The following is a 27326-nucleotide window of genomic DNA, read 5'->3' as shown; positions in this document are numbered from 1 at the left end:
TTGCTCACCTCTCTCCTCTTCAAAACTATTTCGATGAATTGTAGTTTTGTAAACTGTAGCTACTATTCATAATTATAGTTCAAACTATAACTATTTATGAAAATTCCTCAACAAAATATGCAACATTCCGCACTATATAGCCCGTGAAAGCTATACAACTATTGACATGGTTATTGGAACTTATGTTTTTAAAATTGTGTTGGTCTTTAATTTTTATCCTCATAAAAAATAACTTCCGCAGGGCTCCCATACATGACTTAAGAGCTTATGTCCATTGGATATTTGCCTTGAGTTTCTTACCGTAATTGGATTTTTCTTTTCTAAAAGGAAAATACTAAGTCTCCATATTTAGCTAGTTTTTTTTCTTGTAGGAAAAAGTTTATGACTCTATAAATAGACGCTCATTCATTCTAACTTAGTCGCATTCACAATGTAGTCCATGAGGCTTTGAAAGGTTTGTGTAGGGGATAATTTGTGAGACACAAGTGTTACGTTAGCACTTGTATGCACCTCTTTTTACACCGAGTGAATTGTGTGAGGTTATTTCTCTTGATATTTTGTACTCTCATATTTATATAGTGAGTTGCTCATCTCCTCTTGTGGAAGTAGGTTGATTGACCGAACTACGTTAAACATTTGTGTCTTTTGGTATATTTCTTGTTTGTCTTCTTATTCATAATATTTCAAAGTTTGCTTTGCTAGCTTCGGTATGACACCTGATTATTTCGATCCAACAATGTCCACTAAGTATAAGTTCGATTATTGATTATTGAAGAACAAAAATTAAAGATCAACCTATTTGAAAGACAAGTTGCACAATTTCTTCCTATTGTTCGTCAATTACGAAATGACTTGAATATTATTTGGAGATCATGATCTCCCAATATATTTCCACAATTGAGACACCCTTCTAATTCTAATTCACACATTGACTTCCATGTCGTTCTAATTCTACCCGTTTTTTACAATCTGAGAATTAAATGCATCGACTCAGCAAGACATGTAGTGATTCACTACAGTATAAAACTATACCTTCACAATTATTCATCAATAACCAAAACAAACAACTGAAATCTTTCAGCTTTCAAGATGGTTCCCAAAATATTTTGTTTCCTTCAGCTTTTCACTCTCTTCACTGTTACTTTTGCTTCCACTGAGGAAGCAACTGCTCTCCTCAAATGGAAAGCAACTTTTCGAAACCAAAATAATTCCTTATTGGCTTCATGGACACTAACTACTGATGCATGCAGGGGTTGGTATGGAGTTATATGCTTTAATGATCGGATAAACAGGTTGAATATTACAAATGCTGGTGTCATTGGTACACTCCATGATTTTCCATTTTCATCTCTCCCGTTTATCGAATATGTTGATCTTAGCATGAACCAGCTCTCTGGTATCATCCCCCATGCAATAGGAAACCTCACTAATCTTGTCTATCTTGACTTGTCGTCTAATCAGTTTTCGGGGAAAATCCCACCTCAGATTGGCTCGCTATCAAAGGTTAAGACTCTCTTCATCTTTGACAACCATTTAAATGGTTTCATTCCTATTGACATAGGTAACTTAACTGAGCTCGAAACTCTGCAGCTTTATTCGAACCAACTTTTTGGTCCCATTCCTAGTGAATTGGGGAATCTAAAAAACCTCAATGATTTGGAGCTATCCCGTAATAAACTTACTGGTTCAATTCCAATTACTTTAGGTGACTTAATTGAGCTCAAAATTTTGTACCTTCATTCTAACCAAGTTTCTGGTTTCTTTCCTAGTGAGTTGGGGAATTAGAAAAACCTCAATGATCTGGAACTATGCAATAATCAACTTAGTGGTTCAATTCTAATTACTATGGGTTACTTAACTAAGCTCAAAATTTTGTACCTTTATTCTAACCAACTTTCTGGTCTCATTCCTAGTGAGTTGGGGAATTTGAAAAACCTCACTGATCTGGAACTATCCCATAATAATCTTACTGGTTCAATTCCAATTACTTTAGTTGACTTAACTTAGCTCAAAATTTTGTTTCTTTATTCTAACCAACTTTCTGGTCTCATTCCAAGAGAGTTGGGGAATTTGAAAAACCTCAATGATCTGGAGCTACAAGAAAATCAACTTACTGATTCAATTCCATTTACTCTAGGCGACTTAAATGAGCTCAAAATTTTGTACCTTTATTCTAACCAATTTTTTGATCCCATTCCTAGTGAATTGGGGAATTTGAAAAACCTCAATCATCTAGAACTATCCCGTAATAATCTTACTGGTTCAATTCCAATTACTTTAGGTGACTTAACTGAGCTCAAAATTTTGTACCTTCATTCTAACTACCTTTCAGGTCTCATTCCCAGTGAGTTGGGGAATCTGAAAAACCTCACTGATCTAGAACTATCCCATAATAATCTTCCTGGTTCAATTCCAATTACTTTAGGTGACTTAACTGAGCTCAAAATTTTGTACCTTCATTCTAACCAACTTTCTGGTCTCATTCCTAGTGAGTTGGGGAATCTGAAAAACCTCATTTTTCTGGATTTATGTAATAGTCAACTTACTAGTTCAATTCCAATTACTCTAGGTAACTTAACTGAGCTTAAAATTATGTACCTTTATTCTAACCAACTTTCTGGTCCCATTCCTGTAGAAATAGGGAAGATGAAATCACTTGAGAGATTATCCTTATGGAGTAATAATCTTTATGGTCCAATTCCAATCACTCTGGGTGACTTAACTGAGCTCAAAGTTCTGCATTTTTTTTCTAACCAATTTTCTGGTCCCATTCCAAGCGAATTGGGAAATTTGAAAAACCTCACTAATTTGGATTTGTCTGATAATCAGCTTACTGGTCCTATTCCTGCTTCCTTTGGCAATTTGAGAAACTTGCAGTCACTATATCTCACTGCCAACAAACTTTCTGGTTCTATTCCAAAAGAACTTGCATATTTGGAGAACTTGGTTGTGCTGGAAATGGATGAAAATCAGTTTTCAGGCCATTTGCCTGAGTATATTTGCCAAGGCGGGAAACTTAAGAAGTTCACGGTGGCTAGCAACAAGCTGACAGGGAAATTACCAAGAAGCTTAAGCAAGTGTTCGAGTTTCAAAAGGCTGCGCTTCAATAATAACAGTTTTACTGGGAATTTATCTGAAGCTTTTGGCATCCATCCAAAGCTTCAGTTCATTGATTTGAGTGACAATGATTTTCATGGTGAACTCAACAGCAACTGGGGGAAATGCGAAAATTTGACTGATCTGCGTGTAGCCAGAAATAACATTAGTGGTAGCATACCACCAGAGATTGGAAATGTCAGAGGGCTTTTAGGACTTGATCTTTCATCAAATCATTTGATTGGGCAGATTCCAAAGGAATTTGGAACATTAATTTCTCTGGTTAAGCTCTGTGCAGAACAACAATATCTCTGGCAATATCCGGGGGGAACTTGGGTCACTGACAAAGTTAGAGTCCCTCGATCTATCAGACAACAGATTGAATGGGTCAATCCCGACATGTATAGGAGATTTCGTGCACTTGTTTCAGTTGAACCTGAGCAACAACAAGTTTGGCCAGAATATTCCTAAGGATATAGGGAGGATGACTCAGCTTAATCTACTTGATTTAAGCTATAATCTTCTGGTTGGAGTCATCCCACCTCAGCTAGCCAATTTGAAGGTGTTGGTAAGCTTAAATCTTTCACACAATGGCCTATCTGGGTGCATTCCTGAAGAACTTGAAGGTTTGACTGGTTTGCAGGATGTTGTATTGTCATACAATGAGTTGGAAGGTCCAATCCCTAATAATAAGGCTTTTATCAATGCCTCATTGGAGGGTAGTAAAGGTCTTTGTGGCAATGTAGCAGGACTCCATCCCTGCGAAAGGCCATCTTCTGTGGTGAAGAAGCACTCAATGGAGAAGGGACGTAAACTCATCCTCATCATTGCACTTCCTGTTATGGGAGCACTAGTACTGCTCTGTGTTTTCATTGGTGTTCTCTTTATGTGTAATAAAAGAAGAGCTGGAGATGTTGAAAGGCGGGATGGTGATGGTTGGCTTTCGATATCCATTTTAGATGGAAAGGCATTGTACAGAGACATCTTAAACGCCACAGAAGAGTTTGATGCAAAATATTGCATCGGGCAAGGAGGTCATGGAAGTGTTTACAAGGTAAACCTTCCATCATTAGGGAATATAGCTGTGAAGAGACTTCATTCTTCATTTCGGAATACACATCCCAAAAGCTTCATGAATGAAGTAAGGGCATTGACTGGGATTAAGCACCGGAACATTGTGAACTTCTACGGCTATTGTTCAAAAGCACAACACTCACTCTTGGTTTACGAGTATGTGGAGAGGGGGAGTTTGTCTAGTATATTGAGCAATAACGTTGAGTCCACGAAATTGGATTGGTTTAAAAGGGTGAATATCATCAAGGGTGTTGCTTTTGCTTTATCTTACATGCACCAGGATTGTTCACCACCCATTGTTCATCGAGACATATCAAGCAATAATGTTTTGCTTGATTCTGTTTATGAAGCTCGTGTTGCAGACTTTGGCATAGCAAAGCTTCTCAAACCAGACTCATCCAATTGTACTGCGCTTGCAGGCACATATGGCTATGTTGCACCTGGTAAGGTCCAACTTAATTTTTTTATCCTCTTCTCAAACTTAATGAAATATAGTCAAACACTCTATACTGTTTAAATCTCATTTGCACGTTTAAATTGTTAATACTCTTTTGAAAATTGTGTTGTTTCAGAGCTTGCATATACAATGAAGGTTACGGAAATGTGTGATGTTTATAGCTTTGGAGTATTAGCTTTGGAGATAATCAAAGGAAAGCATCTCGGGGAATATATTACTGTGCTAGGTAATTCGTCGACTATAGATCATGAGCAGCTTAGTGATTTGCTAGATGAACGCCTTCCATATCCTGAAGATGAAGTAAAAGATGTTTTGGTTTTTATCATCAAGCTAGCATGTTCTTGTGTTCTTGAAGCTCCAAAATCAAGGCCAACAATGCACTTCATAGCTCCTAGGTTATCATCAATGGATGCACGTCCACCTACTCATGTAAAGCAAGCTTTGTAATCACTGATATATATGTAAGGTGTCTTTGTATGAAAATGAATAATCTACGACACCAAGTGGTTGGGAAGTAAGTTATTTTGATGCTATTTAAAAAAAAAAAAACAAAAAAATCCATTTCAAAAAGTAAGTTATTTTGATGAGAAGGTCCATGACAAAGCTATTACTGTGAGTGTATAACTGTTTTTTTCAGTTGAAAGATGGTAATCTTATTTATAGCTTATGAATCAGTAATTCAGTACATAGGGAGGAACAATATAGTGTATGCAGTTTACAAGACACCATTACAGATATTACTGTCTTAGCAGCAAACTAGCCCATGTATTCCAAGCTTCATATTTCGTTTGGTACAACTGATGTTATATTTGGGACTGTTTTTGGTATTTTTGGTGGAAGACAAGTAATGGTTGATTTTGATGGCCGGAAAAGTAAAAAGGAGGGGCAGGTTTTTCTTTCCCACTAATTTAAAGGGCGTATTTATGTCAATAAAAGTAACTTGCAAATTGGCTCAAATTTACTTTAATAGAATAATCTAATAAAAAATAGAGATTAAGTTGAAAAACAATCTCAATCATTCATGTTTATAAGTCCGTGTGTCCATCATCTAAATATGCATTGACAAGTATTTTGCAAAATATCTCCCAATATATCTTTGACTTCCAAGTCGTTCTAAGTCTTCCTGTAATTTAATGATTCTCTAAACAGCATTAAACTCCCACTGACTCACAAGTCTTGTAATGATTCTCTACACTGTATAAAACTCTACCCTGCACAAGTTCATCAATAACAAAAACAAACAACTGAAATCTTTTAGCTTTCAAGATGGTTCCCGAAATATTTTATTTCCTTCAGTTTTTCACTCTTTTCACTGTTACTTTTGCTTCCATTGAGGAAGCAACTGCTCTCCTCAAATGGAAAGCTACTGTCCTAAGCCAAAATAATTCCTTACTGGCTTCATGGACACTAAGTACTGATGCATGCAGGGGTTGGTATGGAGTTATATGTTTTAATGGTAGGGTAAACAAGATCAATATTACTAATGCTGGTGTTGTTGGTACACTCCATGATTTTCCATTTTCATCTTTCCCGTCACTTGAATATGTTGATCTTAGCATGAACCAGCTCTCTGGTATCATACCCCCTGCAATAGGAAACCTCACTAATCTTGTCTATCTTGACTTGTCGATCAACCAGATTTCAGGCAAAATCCCACCTCAAATCGGCTCGCTATCAAAGGTTGAGACCCTCTTCATCTTTGACAACCATTTAAATGGTACCATTCCTGTTGAAATAGGGAAGATGAAGTCACTTGAGGTTTTAACCTTGTATAGGAACAATCTTTCTGGTCCAATTCCAATTACTTTGGGTGACTTAACTGAGCTTAAATTTTTGTACCTTTATTCTAACCAACTTTCTGATCTCATTCCTCGAGAGTTGGGGAATTTGAAAAACCTCATAGAGCTGGATTTATCCAGTAATCAACTTACTGGTTCAATTCCAATAACTTTAGGTGACTTAACTGAGCTCAAAATTTTGTATCTTTATTCTAACCAACTATCTGGTCTCATTCCTCGTGAATTGGGGAATTTGAAAAACCTCAATGATCTGGAGCTATCCCACAATAAGCTTACTGGTTCAATTCCATTTACTGTAGGTGACATAACTGAGCTCGAAATTTTGTACCTTTATTCTAACCAACTTTCTGGTCTCATTCCTCGAGAGTTTGGGAATCTGAAAAACCTCATAGAGCTGGATTTATCCGATAATCAACTTGCTGGTTCAATTCCAATAACTTTAGGTGACTTAACTGAGCTCAAAATTTTGTACCTTTATTCTAACCAACTTTCTGGTCTCATTCCTCGAGAGTTGGGGAATCTGAAAAATCTCACAGAGCTGGCTTTATCTGATAATAAGCTTACTGGTTCAATTCCATTAACTCTAGGTGACTTAACTGAACTCAAAATTTTGTACCTTTATTCTAACCAACTTTCTGGTCTCATTCCTAGAGAGTTGGGGAATCTGAAAAACCTCACAGAGCTGGATATATACCATAATCAACTTAGTGGTTCAATTCCAATAACTCTAGGTGACTTAACTGAGCTCAAAATTTTGTATCTTTATTCTAACCAACTTTCTGGTCCCATTCCTAGAGAGTTGGGGAATTTGAAAAACCTCAATGATTTGGAGCTACAAGAAAATCAACTTACTGGTCCAATTCCTGCTTCCTTTGGCAATTTGAGAAAGTTACAATTTTTGTATCTCCGTGCCAACAAACTTTCTGGTTCTATTCCAGAAGAACTTGCATATTTGGATAACTTGGTAGAGCTGATACTAAGTGAAAATCAGTTTTCAGGCCATTTGCCTGAGCATCTTTGCCAAGGTGGGAAACTTGAGAACTTCACAGTGGCCAGTAACAAGTTAACAGGACCAATACCAAGAAGCTTGAGCAAGTGCTCCAGTTTTAAATGGGTCCGCTTTAACAACAACAGTTTCACTGGGAATTTATCTGAAGCTTTTGGTACCTATCCGAAGCTGCTGTTCATTAATTTGAGTGATAATGATTTTCATGGTGAACTCAGCAGCAAGTGGGGGAAATGCAAGAATTTGACTGATTTTCGGATTGCCAGAAATAACATTAGTGGTAGCATACCACCAGAGATTGGAAATGTCAAAGGGCTTTTAGGACTTGATCTTTCAGCGAATCATTTGATTGGGCAGATTCCAAAGGAATTTGGAAAATTAACCTCTCTAGTTAATCTTTTTCTGCAAAACAACCAAATTTCTGGCAATATACCTGAGGATTTTGGGTCACTAACAAAGTTAGAGTCCCTCGATCTATCAGACAACAGATTGAATGGGTCAATCCCGATGTGTATAGTAGATTTCGTGCACTTGTTTCAGTTGAACCTGAGCAACAACAAATTTGGCCAGAAAATTCCAAAAGAGATAGGGAGGATAACTCAGCTTAATGTACTTGATTTGAGCTATAATCTTCTGGTTGGAGATATACCCCCTCAGTTAGCCAATTTGAAGGTGTTGGTAAACTTAAATCTTTCCCACAATGGCCTATCTGGGCGCATTCCTCAAGAACTTGAAAGTTCAACTGGTTTGCAGGATGTCGTATTGTCATACAATGAGTTGGAAGGTCCAATCCCTAATAATAAGGCTTTTATCAATGCCTCATTGGAGGGTAATAAAGGTCTTTGCGGCAATGTAGCAGGACTCCATCCCTGCGAAAGGCCATCTTCTGTGGTGAAGAAGCACTCAATGGAGAAGGGACGTAAACTTATCCTCGTCATTGTACTTCCTGTTATGGGAGCACTAGTACTGCTCTGTGTTTTCATTGGTGTTCTCTTTATGTGTAATAAAAGAAGAGCTGGAGATGTAGAAAGACGGGATAGTGATGGTTGGCTTTCGATATCCATGTTAGATGGAAAGGCATTGTACAGGGACATCTTAAACGCCACAGAAGAGTTTGATGTAAAATATTGCATCGGGCAAGGAGGACATGGAAGCGTTTACAAGGTAAACCTTCCATCATTAGGGAATGTAGCTGTGAAGAGACTTCATTCTTCATTTCAGAATACACATCCCAAAAGCTTCATGAATGAAGTAAGGGCATTGACTGGGATTAAGCACCGGAACATTGTGAACCTCTACGGCTATTGTTCGAAAGCACAACACTCACTCTTGGTTTATGAGTATGTGGAGAGGGGGAGTTTGTCTAGTATTTTGAGCAATGAAGTTGAGTCCAAGAAATTGGATTGGTTTAAAAGGGTGAATATCATCAAGGGTGTTGCTTTTGCTTTATCTTACATGCACCAAGACTGTTCACCACCTATTGTTCATCGAGACATATCAAGCAGTAATGTGTTGCTTGATTCTGAGTATGAAGCTCGTGTTGCAGACTTTGGAATAGCAAAGATTCTCAAGCCAGACTCATCCAATCGCACTGCGCTTGCAGGCACATATGGTTATGTCGCACCTGGTAAGTTTTAAATAGTTCATGAACTATAACCAAACACTCCATTGTTTTTATCTCATTTACATGTTTAAATTCTTAATATTGTTCTGGAAATTGTATTGTTCAGAGCTTGCATATACAATGATGGTTACGGAAATGTGTGATGTGTATAGCTTTGGAGTGTTATCATTGGAGGTAGTCAAGGGAAAGCATCTTGGGGAACACATTTCTGTGCTAGCAAATTCATCGACTATAGATCCTGAGCAGCTTAGCGATTTGCTGGATGAGCGCCTTCCGTATCCTGAAGATAGAGTAATAGATGTTTTGGTTTTTATCATAAAGCTAGCATGCTCTTGTTTGCTTGAAACTCCAAAATCAAGGCCAACAATGCACTTCATCTCTCATAAGTTATCATCAATGGATGCATGTCCACCTATTCATCAGAGAAACCCCCATGTAATGCGAGCAATATATAATCCTTGATATGTATGGAAATGTCGCTAAGTGTGAAGTAAGTATTTCAATTTCAATATATAATCCTTTGTTTACTGTATTTAAGACCTTATATTACAGTCGCACATAGTTCGTCTTGGAAGTTTTCTTTCAATTTCAAAGGTTTTACCTGTATGTATAGAAGCTAGAAAATGACCCTTTCTGCTCAAGCTTTTTTCCCAACTGAATAAATGGAGTTGTCCTTCATTGTAATGACTAATGAGATTACATTTTGTGTCATGAAGAAAAGAAAATCTGACCAGAAGATCCAGTGCTGGAAGCTTGTGTCAGTTTTTACATCGACAGAAATACCCTAAAAAACAAACTCCAATCATCAATTTATCAAAACAACAATAAGTCTAACAAATTCATTTAACATTTAATTTTTTTTTTCCATGTTTGTATGATTTTTTTTAAAACTCATAGGACGCCCCGTGAAACTTTTAACTTTTAATTCGTTTTCATTCACTTCCATGATAATGAAACATTTGACTCCCAAGTCGTTCGAATGGAAAAAAGATTAACTCAAGTCTTCTTCTTTGGTGGTCCACAAAATGACTTAATGATTATGGAGAAAATTGATTCCATAAACTTTAAGCGTCGTGCGTCGTCCACAATTGACACTTAAAAAATAAATTCCATTGACTCGCAAGTCTTGGGTTATTTAAGCTACCACCTAACCTACTATCCCTAGGAATTGAATTCTTCGGTCACCAAGTAAATTGCGGAATATAAATTATGTTATGGTCATAATTTCTTTTTTTTTTTTGGAAAATTACTTTCAAATTTAGTCACTTAATATTTGAAAGAAATTAAGAAATCTTCAATTTAAAAGATTCTAATGGAAAAAGAAAAAAAGGCCAAAATAGTTTCTTATCTTTGGGTTAAGACTCAAAGCTAGAGTCATACTTGAGTTTCCATATGGAGCATTAATAGTTTCTCATGTTTGCAATATTGATGAACTTTTAGACTTCCTCCAAACTTTTTGCCTATTTTTTAACATTAATTTGTCCACATTTTTATATATGGAATGTTCATTTGTTTTATTATTTATTTAGTAGAAATAATAAGAAGGTGAGAAGAAGAACATCTTGTTTTGTTAAGTTGAAATACTATTGCAGCTAAACTAAGAATACTTTATTCTGTTCAGTTAAAATATTATTGCAGCTAAACTAAGAACACCTTGTTCTGTTCAGTTAAAATATTATTGCAGCTAAACTAAGAACACCTTGACATATGACGTTAAAAGAAAAGAAAAGAAAAAATTGTACTATTGCACGTGAAATCGATGTAACTAACCTCTCAATTTTAGGTGCTATAATATTTCTACTAAATAAAACAAGGTATTATTCTTTTTACCTTCTCTCACATGGAGTTATTATTTCTACTAAATATATAAAAAGATGATTAAACATCTCATAGATAAATTATGGATAAAATCAATGTAAAAAGATAGACAAAAATTGAGGAAGGACCAAAAGTGCATCAATATTGCAAACATGAGGGACTATTAGTGCTTCATGTGAAAACTCAAGAATGACTTTGAGTATTAACCCAAAGATAAATGATTATTTTTAGTTTTTTCTCAATGAAAAAATCTTTAAAAATTTCAATAAACGAGTAAGGTTCCTTATAAGGGGAATTTTCGCATATAGTCACTCAAAATAATTTAATTAGGCTCTATAGTTATAATTTGTTAATTACGATTCGTAGCTACATGTTAGAGGGAGGAGAGAGACGAGCGAGACTGGGAAAGGGGGGGGAGAGAGGAGAATGGTATTGGGAGAGGGAAGAGAGAGGCGAGCGATTTCGGGAGAGGGAGTAGAGAGACGAGCAAGAGAGGGAAGAGAGTAGAGAGGTGAATTGTATTTGTATTTCGGTTAGATAATTGTATATATGTAATTAGTATGTATATGTATCAATGATTGTATTTGTATATCTGCATACAATTTGTATTTGTCTAAAATTGAATCGAGTTCAAACATTTGTATTTATATATCCAATCTCTCTCGCTTTATACACACACAAATTATACATTTGTATTTGTATAATTTGTGTTTGTATAAAGCAAAAGAGACATGAAGAAGAGAACTGGGCAGAGAGAGATTTGTATTTGTATAATTATAAGTGTATAAGATGGATAGATATGTATATGTATTTATATATCCAATCTCTCTCTCTCTCTCTTGATAGAAACACAAAAAATGCATTTGTGTTTTGTATAAAGTGAGAGAGAGACTGAGCAGGGAGAGATGACTAAAAAAGAGGAGAGAGAAGGGAGGGAGGCGAGAGAGAGGAATGTAATTATAGCTAGAAGGAAGTTCCAAATTGTAGTTAATACAAACTATAGCTATGTTACCTCTGTCCGAATTTATATGACTCACTTTCCTTTTTAGTCCGTCCCAAAAAGAAGGACACATTTCTATATTAAGTAACAATTTAACTTTAAAATGTTAATTTTACCTTTAATGAGATAGTTTATAGTCAGAGAAATTTTTATCATTCATTTTAGACCATAAATTTTGAAAGTCTTTCTTTCTTTCTTAAACTCCATGTCTAGTCAAACTACTTTACATATAGGAGGGAGTATTTGTTTGCTTAATCGCCTAATTTCCCCTTCTTATAAACATTTCAAGAAAGTTTAAAAACCTACATTTCTGCTTCCTTTAATCCTTTTGGACTACTGTTGCTTTGTTTTTGGGCACTGGCCCATTCCAGTTGTTTTTACCACTGGACTCTTTTAAGTCCAAAAGTTCAAATAGGTAAGATGCGAAATCAAGTTATTTATCTTCTGCGAAAGTTCTGTTTGTTTTCATTAGATTTGTTGATCTTTGTCGGTAAAGTTTGTTTCTTTTTCAACTTTTTGAATTTAAGGTCTATCAATAGAGTATTGAGATTTTGTATCCCCGGATTTGGTGAAGAATTTTTTTCTGGGAAATGTCACTTTGCCCAAAAAAGGTTCAATTCATATTCGAGAGTGTAACTGATGAATACTGAATATGACAATTCAATTCAGTTCTGTTTATGCTAACGACTCAATTGAGTTCCTGAGACAGTGACATTGATTTCAAGAAGAATATTGAAAAGGCCAAACACATATACAACTCCATTTAACTTGTCTCTAAACTTCATTTTGAAACTTCAACTCAACCTTGTTTCATATTGAAACTCCAATTCCATTTTTCATGTACCATTAGTCTAAGTGTAGCCGTTGAAGTCCATTTTGATACCATTTTGCTCTATGGTGTCAAAAGTGTTCTTCAAGTACATAGCACACACCTAAAATTAAGCTGTCACCGCGCATGACTTGATGCTTATACTCGTGAAGTTCTAGCTGATCTCTGTATATTTTTTGTTGCTTTTTGCTGATAGCCTATCAAACTGATCCTGCTTTTTGGTGTTGATGGTTTGCTTTTAGTGTTCAATTGTATCCTCTGTATTCATTATGCACCTTCTGCAGGTGTGCTAAGTTATGTGTTTATATGTACTTTTATCACTTAATCAATGTTTACAGATTTGTATCTAACAATAATAATCATGGTTTGATGTAAACACTGGTGAGTCTATATCTATAATAACTGGAAGTTTGTAATTCTCGAGATATACCACATTTTGTGCTGCTCATTATCTTTTTACTTCCAAGTGCTACCCCAAATTCAGCACCGCTCGGGATGTGTGTGACATGTTTCTTCTTCATGAGCCATCCGAACAATAATATCAACATTCCGCTCTGCATGGCCTGAGAAAACAATACAACTATTCACAGTGTTGTTGGCACTTCATGTGTTCTTAAAATTTTGTGTTGGGCTTAAATTTTTATTTGGCAAGATTACTAAACTACACTACATATGTTTACATATTCTCGTTTAATCCCTACTCTTTCATAAAAATTCAAAAATCCCTATTTTTCCCCAAACCCTCTATTCTGGATACTTTATTCTGAAAGAACCCAAAACCCACCTTTCTCATCCCCAAAATCTTGCCTCTAATCTTTTCCCACTACCAAATTAGTTACTGAATTCAAAGCAATTTGATTTTCAAACGATTCTATCTCTATTCAACCGTCCAAAGTTCAAAATAGGTATTATCATCTTCTTCATTTTTCTTTCAAAATCAATTTTTGTGTGTCAATTGATTTTGGATCAGTTGTCAAAATGGATCATTCGTCTTTTAATATTGGGATTTCCCAAATAATAACACCTAACAATGATCAAATTTTTGATTCAGAAGACCCCAACTTGGCAGAATAGAGGTCTAAAAGTTTGCATGCACCGACATTAATGGCAAATCAAACTTCTACGAAGAGAAAATCGAAAAAGGAGGTGGGGGCATTATCTAAAGCAAAGGATGCAAAAATTCAAAAGAAAAGGGATAGAAAGGTTGCCTCTCCCATTTCTCGACCAACACTACCCATTGTATGCATTTCTTTTGCTTTTAATTTAGACATTGTTGAAAAATAAAGTTTTATTTTATATATTGAAATCTGGAGTTGTTACCCGGAAACATTGATTATTTTATCAAATGTTGGTATTGAGTATAACTTTTACATTTGTAGATGAAAGACTATTTTTTGTCAAAATTTTTGTGTTGAGAACTGTATCTAAGATAGACATTCAATTCACAGTATGATATGTAGGTTGTTTGTTGTACAATGTATCATATTCATAGATATTCACATGAATGATACGTAAACAGAATAAAATAGATCTGGTAGTTAACATTTTGTAGCATATTTAAATATAAGTCAGTGTATATACAGAAGTTATATGATTTTTGTATCAGTCATGTATTGTTATTATGTAGTATAAAATGATCTGAAACATAATATTTTGAATAAATATCTGGCCTTTCCTTTTTTAGTTCTGTATGCATCATTTATCAGTTTAGTGATTGATCAACATCATTTATGTTTATGGAATTGCAGAATATGAAATGTGTAATTAAACATATTCCAAAGCAACCTCTAAAGTTTGGTCCTACTTACAACTCAAATTTTAATGAAAACTTAGTGTTGTCAATAAAGGATGAAGGTATGAAATTATTTAAGGATACTATATTTGGCCAATACCTTAATATCTCCAAGTGCCACTACTAAGTGTTTATATCTTCTAGAGGTTGAGCATGCCAATTTAGACAAAGAAATTCATATTCGTCATGCCAAAGGAAATGTATCGCAATTTAGTATCAGAGAATTTGCTATTATTATTGATTTAAAGCGTACCGAAAATATTAAAGATTTTACATATTCAGATTCAAAAACTAGTAGGGTGGTTCAAAGATACTTTCCTAGTCCAAATTATAATGTAAACAAAGGACGGTTGGTAGATCGTTTTGATATGGGTGGTTGGGACAACATTGATAATGCCCTTCAGATGGCTATATTGTATTTCATTCATACATTCGTATTCTAGCAACTTGGTGATGCACCAATTCCTATTGAAGATTTCTTAATGGTAGAAAATGGCAGCTATCAACAGTTTTCGTGGGGACAACTTGCCTTCACAAAGTTAATGAAATCATTTAGGAAAGAGTACAAACCTGACAAACAAATGTATCGCTTGAATGGATTTCCATACACACTTAATATCTGGGTATATGAATGTGCGTCTGTAATACATAACGAGATAGCTGTTAAAGAAGGAAACGGTATACCAAGGGTATGCAATTGGAAAGTTGTGGGTGCAAAGCCTAAATTTGTGATGTTTATGGAAAACATCTTTACTGAGGTAATGAGTAACAACTTTTTTTACTTTATTTTTTTATTTGCGATACATTATTTAACTGGTTCTTATGATGTTTTAATTTTTGTTTCTATAGAATGATTGTTCTAACGTTCAGCCAACTCAAGAGGAAATCATATCACTTGATTTACCAAATAACAGTCATGTACCTCCAACTCAACCAGCCACATCAGATGTTAATCATGAGGATGTGCCACCAGACGAGGTTCCTGGATTTGAAGAGTTTTCATCAAAATCTCCGGAGCAACTATTAAGGAGATCCACACGATTTTCTACCACAGGATCCACCCCACCCCCCAAGAAAAGAAAGGTTGCACATCCAACAAAAAATAATGTGCCCAAAGCCACACAACCAGATGAGCAACCGAATCAGCCATTTCAAACTCCGGATTCACAACCGCCACAAGTTGATAATGTATCTGGTGTTCCTCATAATACAGTTTTTTGAAGAACAATTTCGGACAATGCAGGACTTGAGGAACTGAAGGGTCACATGAAGTTTTATGTAAGTAAACATAACTATGTCATTTAAACACTTTCATGTTTATTGTTAATTTCACTTAATATGCTTAATTTGAATCTAGGTTGACAAAAAATTGAAGCTCGTGAGGTGTTAATTATAAAAAATCATTCTGAGTTGATGAAAGCAATTTGTGCGATAGAAAACAAAAGTGATAAAGTAGTATTTTTATTTTTTAGTTTCCCTTTTCAGTTTTGTGTTATATTGATTTTTTGGATCATGAAGGACAATGGTGGCATTTCTATGCCATATATAGTGGATGATTCAGTAGACAAAGGTAATATTGATCCACAATCCGCTTCTAATCAATTCTTTCAACAAATCATTTCACCCATACAAATGGATTTTGCAACTGTTGATCATGATGTTGATGCATCTGCTGTGGAGGTTGAAAGATGACATGTTACCGAAGAAAATGTTGCAAAGGTATGTATATGATACTTCAATTTAATTATATAACTTAATGTCTTTTAATCATTAGTTAATTCGATTAAAATTATTAACAATGTATCATTTAATAATATTGATACTTTAGTAATTTTAATTTATATAAACATTGCCTTTTTGTGTATCATTGGCTGTACATTATACACTAAAATCTTAGTTGATACTATATATATTTTTTTGAATCACCATTAACAGATACTTTTTGATATATTTCCTTATATACTAATATACAAACACAAAATGATGAGACATCCATTAAGGAACATGCTATGAGAGATTCAACAGATGTTAAACCCACAACACACCATAGTCATGTTCCGGTAGAACAGATTGTTCATAATAAGGAAGTGGTAAGTAAAGAGTTTTTGAATTGTTATAATCAATTATTTTTGAAAAAAAATATCAAAATGTTGTGTAATATTCTGTTTATTATGAGGATGCAGGACATGAAGCCCCCCAATTACACACAAAAGTATTGAGCGGTGATGAATTTATTGCTGATAAAATTCAACAAGACTTTGAAAAACATGCTTCAAATCCAGTAATTGTTGATACATTGGTCTGGTTCCAAATTGTTTACTGAAAAATGTCAACAACTGCGTATGTAAATTATAATATTTTGTTATAATTCCCTGATATCATGTAGGATTCTACCACATCGGCTTCTATTTCATCTGGTACTGAAGCAGTCATAGATGCAATTGTCTACAAACTTCCAAACGAGCCGATTAATGTCGCACCACTGAGTGTAATCATTCCTCTACAGCTAACTGACAATGATGATTTTCTATCTGACAGCCAGCTACCCACCCAACTTCCATTAAGGAGTCTGCACTCAATTTTGATACGAAGACTCTAGCTTCACGTAATAGAATTCCTTTAAAGATTTTGCAGTATCCTTATGTTAATACCTTTGGATCCAACGATAAGGGCAAGGGGAAAATAGACGATGACATTCGCCCATATACTCCATTTGAAGGATGTGGCATCACCTACCAAGTTTCATCAGTTTTAATGCAAGAGTACTCCCAGTGGATATAGAAGGGACTCCTCAAATCACATGCAAACAAGTAAGTTTTTTTTATTAATGTATCTTTATCGCAAAACATATGCGAATAAGTAAGTTTTCGTATTATTGTATTTTAATACTTTGATTTTGTATTAAATTATTCTTATGTTGGTATAATCATTCCCATAGGAACCCATCAGAGGATAAATATAGAGGCAAATCAACTCTATTTGGATTTGATTATATGGATTTTGTTGTCGCATTTCCTTTGGACAAAAACTGGTTTTATACTATGTCACAACCATATAAATGCTGGACTGATCAGGTACAATATACAATACTATTATGTATATGATACACAATTAACATGTGTAACTCAAAAACTCAGATTACTACTTGTGTTTGCCAATTGTTATATGTATCATCTACTTTTTATCATATATTGTTGTTTTATATATTGTGTTCTTGTTTTTCTTTATTTTTGCAGCACATAGATGTAATTTTTTACTCTCAACACAAGAAGTCAAAACTAAGAAGCATGGATCAATACAGATACACTACCTGCAACTGTTTGTTCAAGTCCTATATCAATAATGCGTACAAAAGGTATTATTGCAGTCCTGCAGATGATACGCTTAGGAGCCGTTTGGTAGGATGTATTAATTAAAATAGTCCTTGGATTAAAATTTAATCCCCCTAATACAATATTTGGTTACACAATTCAACTCAAACATACCTAATACATGGATAACTTAATACATCATATGTGGTCTTATCTAATACCAAGGATATCTAGGGATTACTAATCCCAGGTTTACTAATACTTGGACAAGGAAACGAAATGACTGAATTGCCCCTCAATTTCTATATACATCCTTCAGAATTGGTAAAGAATTCACGCTATTCTGCTTTTTGGCGCCTTTCCTTTTTCTCTCGCGGTCTTTTCTCTTCTTTGGCTATGGAGAAGGCGTAGCGTGTAGGGTTAATTTCTGAACAACATCGTCACTATTAGCCGTGTAGGGTTTATACAGGTTTGAACTTTTTTCTTTTCTTCTTTTCTTTCGTTCTTGTTCCCAAATGGTTGTAAATAGGTGAATTGAAATGTGCTTGCAAATTAATTAGTATTTTGTGGGTTGAAAGTTTCTGAACAACATCGTCACTATTAGTATTTATGCTTAAAATTTATAGATTTCTGTTCATATTGTGTGTATTGATTTTGTCTAATTTTTATGAAAAACTTAGGTGTTATTATGGATCTTCAACATCTTTCGAGTACTGATTATATTATTCTTGAGGAGATAATGTGCCAACAATTTCTTGTAGTCCTTATTTGCCTTTTTATGGCTATTCATGGTCATTCACTAAGAAGGCAATACAGAAATGTGCATGAGATTAGGTACCGTATGAGTGTCTGAATACCAAAAGTTATTTCTCACTTAAATTGTATCATAAATGATAGTGACATTGTATGTATCGACAAGTTAAGAATGGATAGAAATGCCTTTCATAATTTAGTTCTATTAACTAAGGATGTCGGAGGTTTGACTGATGGTAAATATATGTCAAGTAGTGAAAAGCTAGCAATGTTCTTAAACATCTTGGCTCATCACGAGAAGAATAGATCTATCAAGGTCGATTATATTAGATCTGGATGGAGTGTAAGTCAAGCTTTTAATGAATGCTTGAGAGCTATACTCAAACTAACTTCATTGTTCCTTGTCAATCCTAAACCGATCCTTGAAGATGAGATTGAAGATCGATGGAAATGGTTTAAGGTAGGTGAGATTTTTTATTTTAGCATTTGTATATGACTAAATAATGTAATTTTACTAAGACTTCATTTTAGTGCGAGATAACTCTATATTTTTTATAGGGTTGTTTAGATGCACTAGATGGTACTTACATTCACATTAGAGTTCCATCTGAGTACAAACCAAGATACAGGACAAGGAAGGGAGATATAGCTACTAATGTATTGGGAGTTTGTGATTGAAATCTCAATTTTACTTATGTGTTACCTGGTTGGGAAGGATCAGCTTGCTGATGGTCATGTATTACGAGACGCTGTAGTGCGGCGCAATGGTTTAAAAATTCCTGAGGGTATGCCATGTATATATGCATATAAGAACACAAAAAGAATGATGTATTTATTTTTTTGAGAAGGTAACTGTACATGAAAAGAATAGAAAGGTAACTAAATTTTTTGTTTATATTATAGGTAATTATTATTTATGTGATGGAGGATATACAAATGGAAAAGGTTTTCTTTCACCTTACTGAGGGTATAGATATTGGTTAAGGGATTGGCAAGGTGACAACCCCCCACCTCGATGTCGAGAAGAACTTTTTAATATGAAACATGCTAGGGCTCGTAATGTTATTGAAAGGGCGTTTGGTCTCTTGAAAGGGCGTTGGGGAATTCTTAGGAGTTCTTCGTGGTACTCTGTTAAAGTTCATAACAGAATTATAAGTGCTTGTTGTTTGATTCACAACTATATCCGTAGAGAGATGGATGTGGATCCTTTAGACATGGATATGGAAGAACAAGTTGAGAATCAACCTGAACATATTGATGTTGTTGAATCGTCTGAAGAGTGGACCACTTGGAGGGATGAGTTGGTTCAATCAATGTGGAATGCAAGATCTAATCAGTGATGACATGTTAAGTTTTTTTTTTGGCGATGAATTTAGCTAACTTGGGCTTTTAAGGTCAGCCTTATATCAAAAGTTAGAATCTCTCCTCTGTTTCAGTGATCTAGTGATCTTATACAAGTTAATTGGGAGTCTTGAATCCTTTTTGTAACTTTTGGCATATGTTATTATGAAATTTGTGGTTTTCTTAATATGTTATAATTATTACTCTTCATCACTTCCTCTACTAGTAAAATTTGACTTTATTTTACAACTCCAATCTCCTAAAACTAAAAGAACCCTGCAACACTAGTGTAGATTATAATTTTTGAAAGTTGATAGAGGAAAAGAAAACTAAATGATAAGTATGCATATAGAGAGAAAGGAATTAGTATTGCTCTTCCTATATTTGATTTCCAGCAACCATGAAGATGGTCATTAGAGAAAGGAACAAATTGATAATGTCTACATAAAAGGATATAGAGAAAGGAATTTACCTATGTATTGTAGACAATGTATCCACATGAAGCTAGTCAGTTTCTCGACATAATTCCACTTGTGAATGTTTGCACGACCACCTGTTGAATGCAATATCTTTTAAGCTACTAATCTGGAGAGCCAACCACTTCCTGAATATATCAGTTTCTCCTACATTTTTTTTTTTTATATAAAGTGTTTCTAGAATCAGTTCTTAAGTTCATGACAAGGTTATAGATTTGTTCAACTATTTAATGTGTGCATTATTGTTATTATCATTATAATTTTCTTCCTATTTATTTTTATAATCTATTCCACAAGAATATAAAGGCAAAATGAGCAGTCAAACATCTTCCCACGCATAAAAAAGATCAAGAAATTCAACTCCTTCGACTAGAAGGACATGGACTGCAGTAGAAGAACGAACTCTTATAGATGGATTAAAAGAGTTATGTGTTAATGGTTGGAGAGGTGATAATGGAACCTTCAAGCCAGGATACCTAAAGGAATTAGAATGTTATTTATGTGAACATCATCCTAACAACGGATTGAAAGGTGAACCACATGTCTTATCTAGAATAAGATATTGGAAGAAATGTTATGCAAATATAGCTATGCTAAAGAGTCGAAGTGGATTGGGATTTCAATACGGTGATGGAGCTATAATAGTTGATGATCCCAAATTTTGGGATGACTTCCTAAAGGTAATTAATACTTTATTAAAGTTATTATAATTTTTTACACTATCTGCCTGATGCTTTTAATTGTTTAGATCTGCACTTCTTCACTAGGGAGTGAATTTGTTGAATATGTTTCATGTGGACTGTCCACGACTATCACTAGAAAAGTAAGCGTGCTTCTGCATCCACTTCAATAATATCCATCATACTAGCCTCGTGTTCTCACGGATAAACAAATGAATGATCTTGTTTCAGACTTTACGCTCCTTGTGTTCTAAAATTATGGACAAAAGTTGCGGGTAATCCTCGATTTGCCCTCAACTATAAACATTGATAGGGGATATAACTACCCACCAATCTTGTCTATATTTGTCTTGTTCCAGAGTTGAATGTTGGTAAGGTTCAAGTCAACTACTGCTTTGGGAGTGCACACCCTGTCCCGGGCCACCAAAGCCTTTCTCGATATGAATTAGTGTCAACCCAAACATAGCTGCTACAGTGAGCATTAATAAGTCTTTTAGCTTGAATACTGAAAAGTTGTGTCCAATAAATTTAGATTTCAAAGATACCGATTGCACAACTTAGAGAGCTTTTTAGTTGTTCATGATTATAGTTATGTATTTATATATGTGTTCTCTGAAAGAGTTATTAACTGAGTAATATTATATCACTTTGTTTTATTTTGTGATTATTTTCTAGGTTGATCCAAATGCCAAAAACATGAATAAGAAAAAATGGCCGATGTTTGTGGATTGGGAGGAAATCTTTGGCAAGGATAGAGCAACATGGGAGTTTGCAGAAGGCCCATTAGATGCTGTTGAGGAAATTCAAAGGAGTCAATCCTCAGTACTGTTTAACGATATGAGTTTGGGATTTCCTATTGATCTTGATGGGGATGAAGAAGCTGGTTCTAGTCATAGACCTAATGTGACTACGGGAGAAGCTGAAAATGCTACTGGAGCTACTACATTTCCTGAAGCATCTCAAAATGAAAATGCTGGAGCATTTGAACCTGAAGAAGCTGGATCTCAACAAACCAATAAACAAGGTGAGTATACCAAAAGGTCGTCTAATGTCAATGAAAGGGAGAAATGCAAGAAAAGAAAAAAATCCCGGAGAATGATTCTGAGATATTTCTTAAGGGTATGGTTGAGGTTATAAAAAACTTTACTGACAGTCAAGACAAACGAATGGGTGCCTTGATTGACAATATTGGAAATCGTGACCAATCTGATCTTCATGATCAAATTTATTCCATCATTGAATCCCCTATATTTGACTTGTACTCCACAGAGCAACGCATCAAAGCAACAATGATTCTTTGTGATGACGTCAAAAAGATGGAATTATTTATACGCATGGGTGAACTTGAGCGCCAAACTATGATGTTTATGATCATCAATGATAAACTTTAAAGTATGGTAGACTGCAAGATAAGTGGAAAGTTCATTTTGCTAGTTTTGCTTAATTGAAGACCTTTAAATATTTGAGTGTAGTGTCACTTTCTGATACCTCGAATTATGTCCTATATTGAAAATGATTGGCGTAAGATTGACACGAGGACAATAGCTTTTGTGTAACTAGAATCTATGGAAAAACTTGAATGTGGTGTCACTTGTGATAAACTCAAATGATGTATGTAAATGTGTTTATTTGGCTTGCTTTTGTCAATTGATGTACATGATTCTCGCTTCTCCTTTTCTCAGTATATACTGAAATGTGAAATGAATGGATTTTCGATATGTATATTCTTTCTTTTGCTTCTTTTCCTTTGTTGTGCTTCACTTCAAAGTCAAGCTGATATAAGTGAGACTGAGTTGTCTGGCCTTATGTATTTGCTGACTGCACTTATTTTGTGTGGTTATTTAATTTCCATATCGCTCTATATCTTTATTGAAGTCGCGGAAGTCCTACATGTATCATTCATAAATCAGGATATCAGTATGTACGATGATGAGACAGGAACTCCTGCTCAAGCTCATACTTTAAACTTAAATGAGGAGTTGGGGTAGGTTCATACAGTCTTTTCGGACAAAACTGGCACTTTGACGTGCAGCCAAAAATAGACTTTGGATTCGCTTGAAACAGTTGAAAGAAACCTCAAACCTGCAATAAAGGGGTTCGTCTTTGGATTATGCAGCATTGTCTATGATAGATTGGCAAAGAAAATGTTTGAAGTTTTACAATGTTCAATATTTGGGATAGAGACAATGTAGCAGGAAAGCTTTAGGTGGCTTGCTCATGTTGCTTAATTTTACTAACTTTATATGAAGCTGTGATCAAACTATATTTCTTTTAACATTAGAAACTTCTGCTGCTGTCCACACTACTTGAACTTTAGTTTTATTTTATATTTTCTTGTTTTCTTAAGAGAGGAGGGAGGTACGCCTTGGTCGGGGTACTTAAAATAACGTCTTCTCGTTTATGACTTGAGACTTCCTCAAGTGAATTAAATTTGTTAAGCACTTCGTATTCAAGTTTTAAACGTAATAAATATGGTAATTACATGAAATAGATAACATAATAATTCAAGGGTAAAATTGGAAAAAATTCTTTTTTAAGAGTTCTAAGCCAAACACAAGATTTGAATAAGCAATAAACGAAACACTGGATAAAAAATAATCCCTGCATTGCTAATCCCTGCATTACTAATCCCTGCATTATTAATCCCTGCGTTACTAATCCCTGCATTACTCATTTTTGTACCAAACAACCCCTTAGTACACAGGAACACATTGCCTGAGCTGATGTTGTATATGTATATAAAAGGTCCCTCAAAGACGTCATTAATGAATTTTCTGTCCTTGCTGCTTTACCATGGCATCTGGTAGATGAGGTATATATTCCAATCAACTGTGACAAAGAATTTCATTGGGTGTTGGTTGTGGTTTTAAGGGAAAGGTTAATACGAGTTTATGACTCATCTTTGGGATCAAGGAAGAAAGTTCAATCTGATGAGATAAAACAGTTGTCTATCATCCTTCCTAACTACCTTCAGGATAGTAGATTCTTTGATAAAACCGACATAATTGATTGGGCAGTATTGAATGCATATAAAGACAACAAAACTAGTGAATTGTTGGGTCCACAACGTCCGTTTGAGGTGGAATTTGCTCGAGACATTATGCAACAAGAGAGCGATAGCTTGTTAGTATTGTATCCACCCAACTTTACTTATACATTTCATTTAATTTATAATGTGTCTTCTTTCTGTTTGCAGTGACTGCAGAACGTATGTTGCCGCTTTTGCTGAATTTCTGAGCGACGAAATGAAGGTCCCATCGATTCCTTTTTGAAGTGATTATCTTCGCTCAAGATATGCAACACTGTTATGGAAGTATGGTACCGACAAGGCCAAGGCGGGATACGTTAGCGAGAATGATGATCCTACAAGGCTAAAGGGTGTCTTCATTCCATTGACAGATGATGAACTGATTAATGTAGAATAGTAGTTTATTTACTGACTTACAATCAAGATATGAAGTTTTATTGTTTTGAAGATACATTAAGTGTTTTGAAGTATTCCTCCCCAGGTCAACATTATATTTCTAAGTAATTCATACTTCTAAATTTGAAGAGTTTTTATGTCCATAATTTTTATGTTGCTTTTAAATTCGTTTTCAATACATTTTAATATCTTATTATTTTTTGTATATTATAAGTATTATACATATCACTACAACTTCTACTACAGCGAATCTGATACAAAATTTCCACAAAACTATCAAGTATATGATATAAAATTGTTTTCACAAATAACAAAATTTTATTCTTCACACAACATGGTACAAGTTATATCTTATAAGATTGGTACAAATCACAACAGATGATACTAAATCATTATCATTTATATAATATTATGTATATGATACTTAGGTGCTTCAAACATCTCAAATTGATACAATTTTATTATTTCATGCCAAAGTTACAAAGATATTAAGTATCAAATACACAAAATTGATACAAAAAGTACTCTAACTTTTTTTAAGCTGATATTAAATTTCCAGAAAACTATTATGTACATGAAACACAATTGCGTCCACAAATATCAAAATTGTATGTATATGATAAATAATATTGGTAAAAAATACAACATCCGATACTTTATTCTTAGTAGATACAAAATTTAGAAGAAGATATTATGTATATGATATTTCATTGCTTCAAATGATACATTTTTTACATGTTGTCTCTTTTAACTTTGGCACACATCGTTACAAAGATATTAAGTATCAAATACACAAAATTGATACTAAAATTACTCTAACTTTTTTTAAGCTGATATTAAATTTCCAAAAAATTACTATGTAAATGAAACACAATTGTATCCATAAATATTAAAATTGTATGTATATGATATATAATATTGTTAAAAAATACAACTTTCGATACTCTATTATTAGTAGATACAAAATTTAGAAGAAGATATTATGTATATGATATATCATTGCTTCAAATGATATCTTTTTTACATGTTGTCTCTTTTAACTTTGGCACACATCGTTACAAATATATTAAGTATCAAATACACAAAATTGATTCTAAAATTACTCTAACTTTTTTTAAGCTGATATTAAATTTCCAGAAAATTATTATGTACATGAAACACAATTGCATCCACAAATATCAAAATTGTATGTATAAGATATATAATATTGGTAAAAAATACAACTTCCGATACTCCATTATTAGTAGATACAAAATTTAGAAGAAGATATTATGTATATGATATATAATTGCTTCAAATGATACCTTTTTTACATGTTGTCTCTTTTAACTTTGACACACATCACATCTATTGATACTATTGTTCCATCCAATACAAAATTTACAAACAGTTAAGTATCAGACACACAACAATGTATACCAAACTAACTTTATCAGAAATTAACAATAAAAAAATGTAGCCAGAATTCAAATCATAACATTTTTCATTTATTGCATCATAAAATAGTAGCCTAAAGGTACTTAATAAAGTATCAAATTTGAGAATTATTAGATATCAAGCATAAAATTACTTCTAAAAAGCAAGCATCAAGAATCTTTCGGGAAGAAAGTACATGTTCTTCTATTGTGACCTTCATGTCCACATTGTTCACAACAGTTCGTGTTTGTGGTAATCTTTTCATCTAGATTTTTCTTCCTATTTTTTCTTGGCCTTCCAGGTATTTTTTTGTACCTTGGTGGCAAGACGACTTCTTCCAAAACACATTTCGGAGCTATCCAATCACTTTTGTCTGGCATTGGTTCTATTGGAACTGCGTATGTGTTTGTTAATGCATCATGTTTATAGTAATCAGAGCAGTAGGGGTGTACATCTTTAATATTTCTCTTCTTCAAAACAACCATTGCGTGCGTACAAGGTATCTCGTCATGTTGAAATCTACCACATGAACAAGTTTTCCTCTCAAGACAAACAATGTATCTTATCCCACTTTCATACACTGCAAAAATATATTCAAAAGATGCAACAACATGCAAATGTTTAAAAATTAGAGATACATTAAACGAATTTTGATTTGGTATACATAATAATATAATGAGAAGTAAAGCTAGAAACATAATACTTGTAATACATATATGTACCTTCATTTTCGCACATTTGGATGCGTTTACAATCAATATTTCTTCAATTTTTCTTCCTAATGTTTCCTTTGTATAAGATGCCATTTCTCGATTTTTGCAATTCCAAGTACCAAATAAAATTCTAGCTTCTTTTAGAAAGTCTATAATACGTAATTGTCGTGCATCAACTAGGCAACCATTGATACATTCCTCTATGTTCGAAGTTATCATTCTCCCCCTGCTCACTGTTGCATGAGATCTAGCCCACCTTTCATACCCAACATCTTGAAGATGCTTCTTAATTCTGCCATATACTTTTTTCACTTTAGCCATTAATTTTTCAAAATCATCTTTCCGATAAGCCTTTGCCATTGAATAGAACAGATCAGTTAGTATGGATCTGCTTTTCCTGAAGTATGTACACACATTTTTCTAGAGGTGCCATATGCATGCAAAATGAGGAACATTCGGATAAACAATACTTACAGTCTTCATTATGCTTTCATTTCTATCTGATACAACATACATTTGTTCTCTATCACCAAATACATTTTTAAACTGTTGGAAGAACTATGTCCATGAACAATCATTTTCCGTGTCTACAATTCCATAAGCTAACGGCAATATACAACCTTAACATTGAAACACACAACATTATGATTCTTTATACATAATTGTTGCAGGATGTTATATTACTATCTTAAAAAATTAAATTAATAAACAACATGA

At 34.2% G+C, this 27326-nt stretch overlaps 5 protein-coding genes across 5 annotated transcripts in view; 4 read left to right on the top strand and 1 right to left on the bottom strand.

The window, feature by feature from the left end:
• The window catches only part of LOC125814137 (inactive TPR repeat-containing thioredoxin TTL3-like), a 172414-nt gene that overhangs the window by 109249 nt on the left and 35839 nt on the right, over positions 1-27326 (bottom strand). The gene's annotated exons all lie outside the window — the stretch shown is intronic.
• LOC125814111 (probable leucine-rich repeat receptor-like protein kinase At1g35710) lies at positions 1090-3567 on the top strand. Its single transcript, XM_049493565.1, has 2 exons — positions 1090-1705; positions 2426-3567. Exons 1-2 carry the CDS (start codon positions 1090-1092, stop codon positions 3565-3567), a joined length of 1758 nt encoding a protein of 585 aa, XP_049349522.1.
• Positions 3581-5074, top strand: LOC125814110 (MDIS1-interacting receptor like kinase 2-like). Its single transcript, XM_049493564.1, has 2 exons — positions 3581-4613; positions 4743-5074. Exons 1-2 carry the CDS (start codon positions 3581-3583, stop codon positions 5072-5074), a joined length of 1365 nt encoding a protein of 454 aa, XP_049349521.1.
• LOC125814109 (probable leucine-rich repeat receptor-like protein kinase At1g35710) overlaps positions 5894-27326 on the top strand; it is a 72579-nt gene continuing 51146 nt past the window's right edge. The window contains exon 1 of the mRNA XM_049493563.1: positions 5894-9059. Coding sequence (XP_049349520.1) covers positions 5894-9059 — 3166 coding nt within the window. The remainder of the gene's footprint in view (positions 9060-27326) is intronic.
• On the top strand, positions 20703-22622 carry LOC125814157 (uncharacterized). The gene is made up of 2 exons (XM_049493614.1): positions 20703-21056; positions 21732-22622. Exons 1-2 carry the CDS (start codon positions 20967-20969, stop codon positions 22191-22193), a joined length of 552 nt encoding a protein of 183 aa, XP_049349571.1. The 5' UTR covers positions 20703-20966; the 3' UTR covers positions 22194-22622.

This window comes from Solanum verrucosum, unplaced genomic scaffold (assembly GCF_900185275.1).
Source record: "Solanum verrucosum unplaced genomic scaffold, falcon-dt-bn FXZP01000230.1, whole genome shotgun sequence".
NCBI classification, from domain to species: domain Eukaryota; kingdom Viridiplantae; phylum Streptophyta; class Magnoliopsida; order Solanales; family Solanaceae; genus Solanum; species Solanum verrucosum.
The sequence above is the reverse complement of the archived record's forward strand: the minus strand, read 5'-3'. Positions and strand labels throughout refer to the sequence as shown.